This window comes from Pleuronectes platessa, chromosome 17 (assembly GCF_947347685.1).
Source record: "Pleuronectes platessa chromosome 17, fPlePla1.1, whole genome shotgun sequence".
Lineage (NCBI taxonomy): Eukaryota > Metazoa > Chordata > Actinopteri > Pleuronectiformes > Pleuronectidae > Pleuronectes > Pleuronectes platessa.
In genome coordinates this window covers 10487610-10497250 of record NC_070642.1, presented here as the reverse complement: position 1 = coordinate 10497250, position 9641 = coordinate 10487610, and the positions used below count along the sequence as shown (strand labels likewise).

The window sequence follows — 9641 nt, the reverse complement described above, 5'->3', positions numbered from 1 at the left end:
ACGAAATCGTGAAACATTGGTAAACAATCAAACAAACAAACAAACATGTTTATTTAAAATAGAAGAATAAGGTGAGCATAAATAAACGAGAGGTCACACGTCAATGTATTTTTATTGATTTTGTCAATATTCTTGATTTATAAATCCTGTAAACCTGTTGTAAGGAAAGAAGAGATAATAACAAATAAAAAATAAACGAATAAAGAGGAATTAGTTCATTTTAAAAACCATCATCTGTCAAACGTTACACCACTGTCGTAAAACGTCTCGCGCTGCTGTTGGAATGGCGATTGCTGCGACAGCGCTTTGCGGCAGCAGGGATACCGAGGAGAAAGCAGCGACTGCCGTCGCCAGCGGAAACGTTGTCTCCTCCAAACCCCTCGGATTTATGCAATATACGGCGAACTAACTTGTATGTGTTTGGTTTATCCCTTCGCCCTGTGGATGAGATCGTGTTCGACGTTTTCCAAGCGTGAATCCCCACCTTAATGTGGTGGGATGGCCACAGTGCCGACTGGGCCTAGTAACGCACTGCCTGCATCCCCGGCTGAAATTCCTCCTTTCCCCGGGGCTAGGAGCGCGGAGCCGGCGGGGGAAGACGGAGAACCGGTCTGCCACGGGGAGGGCTGTTTACCCGCCGGTACAGGGAAGACGTCAGGGCCGGTAAGCGAAGTGAAAGGGTCGGTGAAGGCGAAGCAGAAAAACATGCTAGCGCGAGCTAGCCCGGCGCCGCTGCACCTTAAAATGCAAGCCCGAGAGCAGCAGCAGGTAAACGGCTTGGCGAGCCCCTCCGAGGACGCTAACAGCCACCAACACCCAGGAAACCGACCTGACAATCCGAGACCGTCCATGGACAACTGTGACAGCAGCAGCAGCGGCAGCAGTGAGGAGGCTCCGGCCGCTAGAAACAATAGTGAGCATTGCCAACACGAAGGCCACAGCCCCTTCTCCAAAAACGGCAGCCTCTCTCCCATGGTTAACAATAGCGTGAACGGGATACCGGGTTTCTCAAGAGCCGACGAGACCCACAGTCACCTCGGGGGCGAAGGGAAAGAGGAGTTCGACCACACGGAGCCGCCGAGGCCGCCGGTCGCTGCGGGGCCCGGCGGGCAGGAGGGCACCGCTGACCCGGAGCAGCCGTTGGCCGCAGAGCTGGCCCGGCTCGACCTGAACAGGTCTCCCGGCCGAGTGGAGGAGGACAGTCACGGCATCCGATACGTCCGCTACGAGTCTGAGCTGCAGATGCCGTGGATCATGAGACTGATCACGAAGGACTTGTCTGAGCCTTATTCTATATACACGTACAGGTACTTCATCCACAACTGGCCGCAGCTCTGCTTTCTGGTGAGTGACGCTGGAATCTGAAGATCATGTCTGTGTTCACTGTCTGTCTTCTTTCACCGAGTCACGAACCAGGGCGACCTGAAGCGACATGGCTCTCCTGGAGCTGGGTGTGACCACATGCTCGTAGCTTCCCATCACCTGTCACTTCTCAGTGTGTTTAAAACAAACGCCTCCTATTCAAACACACGTGTAAATGTCCCACTGACAGCAAATTGCTTTGTGTTGACAAGGTACTAACACCACATTTCTGCCACAGATCCTTCATAAACTTGTGGTTTTCAGTCTGACTGAATAGTATCTGTGTTCATCACTGATGTGAGGGTCTTCTGTCCAGTCATCTGTGAACAGGAAGATAAGCACAGCCAGTGTTTCATAATCCTTATGTTTCACTTTTGTTAGTTTTGCTGTAGGAGGCATTTCCTCTTGTACCCGCAGGATCCACTCACTAAGGGCTTTCTACTTTTTACAAACACCGTCAACACTTTCCTTGTTTATCCTCTGAGCCTCAAGGTCGTAAACTTCCCAGTTCCAGTTTGTCTAGTGCACAGCATGTGACACAAGAGGAAGTGCTATGAAATAAAGGTGAGAGTTCAGCTCAGAGAGCCCGCAGAACAGGCGGGTTGATGGGAACTGTAGAGGACTCGTCGTTCGGCTTTCAGCTACCTCTCCTGTAGACATTCTGGAGACTAGTATTGTCAGGATTCCAATCATTAACTGATAACAGTATCTCAATCCCAATGTCGGAGGGATTCCTCAGTAAAAACCTAAAAGATCAAGGGACGTAATGGAAGACAAGACAAGACATAGAAAAGAGAGAACCTCATATTTAAATCTACTTTGACCAAATAGAAAACTAGAAAGTCTATTAACTAGAGCACAGACCTCTGTCAAGGAGTCACCTGTGTCCAGTATACTTTTAATGTGCAGGCTAATTATCTTGGTTTGAGCTTCATCAACATAAAGTTCCAGCTTACCGGTCAATTTCATTTTTGTTCAGTATTTTAACTTGTGTGTTGAATTTTTTATTTAATATTATTTCATTGCTCATACATATTGTTTTAGCAATAAATTACCACATTAAAATCATACATTTCAGTTATAAAAGTGTTCTATGCAGTTATCTAATCTATCCCCTATACTTAGGTCTCTATAGCACTTTCTAAAAAGAATAATTGACAAAACTCACATGCACTTGTTAACAGTACCAGCACTAAGAGGAAATGGATCAATTACGAACTCCTGGCCGCTGGATCTTTAGCATCTCAAGATGAAATTAAATCACTCGCATGACTCACAGTATATTTCAGGACGAGGATATGATGTCATTCTGTTACCTCACATACCCTGACCTGTCTCTGTGTCTGTAGACGAGATGTTTTGCCAAGTTGGTTCCTTTGTTCTGCGTAGGCTTCTCTTACAGATGGACCTCGGTAGTGTCCACACACATGCACTGTCTGTCAGCTCTGTTATCAAAGTAATTCCCAATTTTCACTTCTTGCTTCCGTTTTTGGTATTAGCAGCCATGCCTCTCCTCTTAATGATAGCATAAAGCTAAGAATGGTTGTCACTCCCACTATGTCTGCAGTGAGAGGAAGCAGAGAGCTAAACACCCCCGTCGCACATTGAAGCAACTCATAGGAAATACAGCTGTTATTTAAACAAGGCATTCTTAAAGTAATGGAATAGAGCTTTGTACCATGTTTATCCAGGATATTTCAATAGGGTTCTGGTGTCGGTATACTGAGTAACACCACAAAATACCTGAGTGTGGTGTGTGTGTGCGTGTGTTTGTCTCGCAGGCCATGGTGGAGCAGGAGTGTGTTGGAGCCATCGTATGTAAGCTTGACATGCACAAGAAGATGTTCCGCCGTGGCTACATCGCCATGCTGGCCGTGGATTCAAAACACAGAAGGAAAAGCATTGGTGAGTCGTTCTGGTCATAATAGAGAGTATGACTGTGTTGTATGATTTACAGCACAAAAGACGGATGTTGTTTGTTTCATTATGTTGCAAATCATTTGGGTGAGGCTTTCGTTCGTCCACACGGCACATGTGCAGCCCGAAAGATTTGATAAAGGCAAAAAAAGCAAACATTAGATAAATTGAAAGCAACACTGGGGTAACTTGAACAGGAGAGGGATCCTCTTTTGAGGGACATACTCAAAATAAGGGCTGTATTTGTTAATGATGTTTCGTACCACTGTCAACCATAGACCTGAACACCTTTACCCTTTTTTCTACCATCTACGCACGACTCAGGACAGACAGTGGAGACAGTCTGCAGTTGAGACTAACAAAAGTTCAGTTGAGTGTTCAACACAAACCTCAGACTCAGATGTTGCATGAGGCTTTTGCCTGCAGCACAACATACAGCAAATAATCACCAAGATGGAAGCGGATAACAGCTGCTGGTTCAACTTAAATCTGCACTGACTTGGCCCAAAATTAACATAGGCTTGAAATGAGATGGTGCTAAGAGTCGACCAAAGAGGCACAATGTCATGTAGAAAACACTTGAAGGTGAGCTGCAAAGAGTATATCAAGAGAGACGGGCAAAAGCAGAAGAAGAATTTTTATCTTGCGTCATTATGTGGATATAAGGTTGTACAAGGATATGAGAATTTGGACATGTCACGCTGTTCTACTGCAGAACAAGTTGTGCGAAAGAATCGTTCAGTTTTTTATTTGACAACCAAATCTCTTTATACAAATGTGCCATTTAAATAATGTTTACACCGTGGGAGGATGTCTAACACTTTAGTTTAAACTTAAGTGCCATTTCTTTGCCCTTGATCTTAGACCATCAGACGTCAGGTTAGAGAAAGTGCTATTCATGCTTAAGTCTGTGTTTTGTTGAATTGAATGATGACTCAGATTCCTCTGTTTCAGGCACTAATCTGGTGAAGAAGGCCATCTATGCCATGGTGGAGGGCGACTGTGACGAGGTAATCTACATAGACGTATTCTGACTGAAGGAAAGCACATATAATTCACATGTCATACATTATAATACTTTTTCTAATGCTAAATGGTCTGTATTTACATAGTTCTTGTCTGATGGACCGCTATTAAATGCAGCACTTCCATACACTGCTGGCACAGCCGTCAGGGGTAATTTGGGGTTCGTTATCTTGCCCAAGGACACTTTGGAATGCAGACTGGAGCTGGGGAATCGAACCACATCTGCATCTGTGCAAAGAACCTCCCGCTGCGTTGTGCATGTGTGAGAGGAAAACTGCGGTTAAACCCACGTAGCCAATTCTCTGGGTTTTACCCGCAGCTCATGTGGGAAAATGGTTCTACAAACCAAATATTTCTCACATGAAATCCATAAACTAACACATTACGAAATTATTAGAATATAACCATACTTTTGGCATTTGGTGCTTTAAGGTTAAGGTAACTCTATTTGTACTCGTAGGTAGATTTGTTTTGCAGCAATAAAAAAGAGAAGGCATCTATCTTTTTTGTTATTTTAGGTTTGTGTTGGCCCAACTCCAGTGATACAAAATATAGTTTCCTCACAGTCAACCTCCAACTCGAATCATTGAGCCCCAGGTCATTGTTTATAGCATCATTACTTCTCCGTAGTACTTCAGGTTTTCTACTGAGTTTGATTTACCAACTGCTTTGCATGCAAATAACTTTTGAATGATGATCAACCTTCCTTGAGTACAGCTACAAAGAAAGCCTGTTAAACTTTATCTTCTTGTTACTGCATTCCTATGTAATAACATTTCTTAGACTGGAGTTCACTGTTCAGCTATCTCAAGCATTTTATCATGTTCTTTTATTGTACACATAGTCAAAGGCGCTGTGTTTAGATTTAACTGGAATTTGTTATTCCTCATACATTTTGACTTGAGGATTTACTTGAGCACTGGTATATGAATGCAAATTGCATAGCCTACATAAACAACAGCTGTGATTGTACTGAGATGAAATTGCGGTATATTGATCGTGTGACATATTTACAGCAATGTGACATTTTAGAGACTAAAATATGTTAACCAGGGTCTCTGTGGACACTTAAACAGTCTAAAATTTAAAAAGCCTTAGATTAGAATATCATTTACATGGTCTTTAATACGTTAAAGTAGTTCCTAATTATGTTCATGTTAAATAAATGCGTCAATACAGACAAGACCAAAATAGAACTTAGGACTGTTCTACAAACACCCTGGTCATAGGTCTTTACATTTTAATGAATCAGTCTGAAAAAGTCGTGAATTGAACTTGTTGAAACCTTGTGATAAGGTGCGAAACCAACCTCTTCTGTGTGTCCCCAGGTTGTATTGGAGACTGAGATCACCAACAAATCAGCCCTGAAGCTGTACGAGAACTTGGGTTTTGTCAGAGACAAGCGGCTGTTCAGATACTACCTGAATGGAGTGGATGCGCTGCGGCTCAAACTGTGGCTTCGCTAAAGGAAAGATGAGGGGACGGGGATGGAGGGACGGGACAGCAGGTGCTGTTCACCCCCGAAATGATCAGCCTGACAGCCTCAGCTCTGCCCTGGTCTTTTCACTCTTTATATACACAGACACACACAGTTCATACGCACACATACACACATTCACGACCCTGCGGCGTGTGCACATAGGTATGCATAGACGTGCAGACACATCCTCTTTTTGTCCTTGACTTCTGAACAACTGTCGTCTAGGCAGAAACGGACTGAAATCCCACCCGATGTTTTCATGAAGGGGCCCCTGATACTTTCTATGACGAGGAAGGGGCAAGTGAGGGCGGTCTCTGGGATGACCTTGAGTAGGGGGACTTCATGACCGTTTGACCTTCAAGCTCGAATGCCACAGCGCCCAGAACAGGGAGGGGGGTCGTGAGGCAGCTCAGGTGAAGACGCGTGTCCGACGCAAAGGGGGACGCAGCGCCGCACCAACCACTTCTACAGAACACGGGACAAGACTTAAAGGAAACATCACCACGTGAAACCAGGACGCAGGGCGCTACAACAGACTGGGAAGAAAATAATTGTTGAGTTTATTTTTGTGTTTCTTTTTTAACCTTGTAAGTTTGACGGGGGATGGAAAAAGCTATAGTATGACTGCGTGTTTGTATTTTGTCATGTTTTTTGGGGGGGTGGGGCAGGGGGGTTGGGAGCAGGGTATTGGCTTTTTGTGTGTGTGGGTGTTTGTGTGCATGTGTCTGTGGCGTGGTTGGTTTTTCGCTGTGAGCAAAAGAACACGTTTGTGTGACTGTGTGAGCCTATGTTTGGTTGGAGTTGTGCATTACCATTGTGCGTTCTTGTTTCCCATCCTGTCTCCATCGCCCGCCTCCAGGACTGAACGCCTGTAAAGATATGCATGCATTTATTTTAACGTGAGCGCGGGACTAAGTGTGGAGAGTGTGTGGTGATCAAACCCAGTCCGAGGCCCACCCCCCCACCCCCCCACGACCCCTTCCTCTGTTTGGTGTAAGCACGTCGGTGCAGAGCAGTTGATCGAAAAACAAATCACTCTGTTAGCACCTCAAACGTTCGCCCCCGGCCAGTGGATCAGCCGCCCCATACGCTTCATCGTCCCTCCCCAGGTCTCTCCTCTTCAAACCGTGACGGAGTGTGTGGGTGACGAGCCTATTTTTTAATCCTCCTATTTTTGCAGATCAGAACTTGTTTTCCCTAAATGCACTGCCAGCTGCTGCAAAATTCCCAAAAAGGGGAAAAGTTTGTCTGTTCAAAGCCGTTTCTTGCCAACAATGGTGCAGTCAAACTTTCCTAGCCGTCTCAGTTTACTCCTTTATAATAATCGTCTGTTTCTCCTCATTGCAAGTGCCACTCGATCCATCAGAACTCTCAGCCCGCTAAGAGGCGACACGCACAGCGGCGTCGGCCCCCGCTGCTCGTCTGCCCTCAGCACCAGACGGGAGGCAAAGTGTTACATATGCTGGATTGCTGTTTGAGTATGCTGTGTGTGCGTGTGTGTTTATCTCTTGATTTAAAGAAAAAAAGGAAACTAGACAAGTATTCTTAGCAGATTGTATTTTATTCTTTTGTTCGCTTTCAGTTTATTCGATATACGTCTATACACCTGTATAACCTCACGCTGCTGTAAGCGGCTGAGACCACAGTGCACTTCCCAGGTGCCCGAACTCGATGCACAACCAACCTCGCTAACATTTGAAGATCTCCCGCCCGGAACCTGTCGTAGATGCACCCGGACGTTTCAATCAACACCAATTATGACAAAGAGACGTTGCTTCTGCCGCTTGTCGTTATTTCTTATTTTATCTTTCCTTCAAATGAAAATGAACAAAGGTCAGATGCACTTCTTTGGAAATTGCTGCAGTGTGTGTTTGTGTGTCTGTATGAATGTGTCCTGTTATTTTAACAACGGCGTGGATCTGGTCTGATAGACTTTTATTTCCCAACTTTCAGAGTCACAGGAAAATCAGAGGCTTTACGGTGCTGTGTTTTGTTCCTCCCTAATGAGGACACTTGTTTGTAACAGGAAGGAACAAAAGCACTTGTTTTCTTCCTTTCCAGGATTTGCGTTTTCATACTAGGTAAGCAGGCAAGAGCGTTGTTCATAGTTAAGGGGAGAATAGACCTCAAATCATCTTTGCTTTGCCTTGTTTTTTCAAATTTAAATTGCAAAACAACTTGCATCACAGGTTGGTTTAGCAATTTCAATTTACAATCAGCATTTCAAATTTATGCAATTGGACAGCTGTGTGCTTTTTAACCTGCCTGCTTTATTCAGAGTAGAAAGCACTCAAAGACACTGCCATGTAACACAATAGAAAAAGTCAGGAATACCATCGGCTACAAATATTGAACAAACAAATCTCAAGCTTTAGATGCTTTAATGATTTAAAGACAGATTAGCTTGTCTCTATCAATGACACTACAAGACCACGTTCGTGTTTTGGGTTTATGTCCCCCTTTCAAATGAGAGAATTAATCCCAGGAGCCCAGGACTAGAAGGGAGAGTAGATGGTTACAGAGTTGCCACCCACGTAACAGCCTGTGTATCCAAGTTTGTGTGTGCGCATTTGGAACAATGGATCAGATGACCTATTTTCTTTTCTTTCTTTCCAGATTTGTATTGTAGTGTTGTTCTATTCATCGTATTGAGAGCATGTTTTTTTCCTTTTTTTTTTGTGTGAATCACCTGTTTGGGAAAAGGAGACAATTTGGTTCGATTTTCCAGAGTTTTATTTTTAATTTCTGTGCTACTTAGCCCATCCAGAGATGTAACCAGAACGATGAGCATACGAGAATGACGCTTATCACCTTTGCTGCTCATCTTACTCCCATTTTAGTGATCTCCCTGTTTAAAATCCTCCTGATTTAATTCTGGAGGTTTAAATATTATCGTCCCTGTCAACAGTTGTGTCCCCATTCTTCTCTGTTCTTTTACATTTCGGGCCTTGTCTTCTACTACTCTGACTACTCATGGAGGAACAGGCTGGATAACACGTGTATCCATCCTGTTCTTTCAAAACCAGCTGTCAGCATGAACAGGTGTTTTAGATATTGAAGGAAAGGGTCTTGTTTTATCCTGTGAAACTCTGGCAGTTCCATTAGGTATAAGGGCATTACAGCCTGCTACAATGAGCCAAAGGGCTCTGTTTCAGTCAATGCAGGGCTTCGTCATCAAGTTTTACCCAACTGACTTGTCTGCATTTGGAATCGGTTTTGACTTGACATGCCAGTTAGTGTTCACAACCCCCCCCCCCCCCAGATTCCAGACCTCATCTGGAATCTGCTGTTCTATCCAGGTTGCTTATTCAAACCGTGCCAACCCCACCTCTGTCCGCACCCAAGGCAACATCTGCCGTTCTACATTAATTAGATTAAAATCCCCCAGAAACCAGGTTGTTATTCAGATAATAACATTTGTATTGGAAGTATTTCTGCACCACACAACGCTATATGGTCCTCGCAACCAACCAGCTGATAGCAGGGGCTTCCTGCAGTGTTTTCAGGGCGGCAAGCACCACCTACTCCGCCATCCACCACGCAAAAGGTTTTTTGCATGTCAGATTTCTGTTTCCCCCTGTTCCTCTTCCCTGTCCCCTCTCTTTATTTTGACCTGGAAATGTCCAATAGCTTTTATTTAATGTGGAAAAAGAACACAGAAATAAATTATTTGATTTTTTTAAATGCTGTAAACTGGGTTATCTCGTCTGCACTTTTTTCCCCCCTAGTTCAGATCCTGTGAGATTACAAGATGCATCATAAGACAGATTCTGAATCAGACATCTAAAACATTGGTTTTATTTGATCACATCATGTTTCATATCTACAGAGACAAAAATGTGTCACTGTTTTACAT

The 9641-nt window shown here is 44.1% G+C and overlaps 1 protein-coding gene across 1 annotated transcript; it reads left to right on the top strand.

Moving 5' to 3' along the window:
* The first annotated feature begins 283 nt into the window (after positions 1-283).
* On the top strand, positions 284-9478 carry naa30 (N-alpha-acetyltransferase 30, NatC catalytic subunit). The gene is made up of 4 exons (XM_053445684.1): positions 284-1344; positions 3144-3267; positions 4234-4289; positions 5634-9478. Exons 1-4 carry the CDS (start codon positions 499-501, stop codon positions 5769-5771), a joined length of 1164 nt encoding a protein of 387 aa, XP_053301659.1. The 5' UTR covers positions 284-498; the 3' UTR covers positions 5772-9478.
* Positions 9479-9641: the final 163 nt, after the last annotated feature.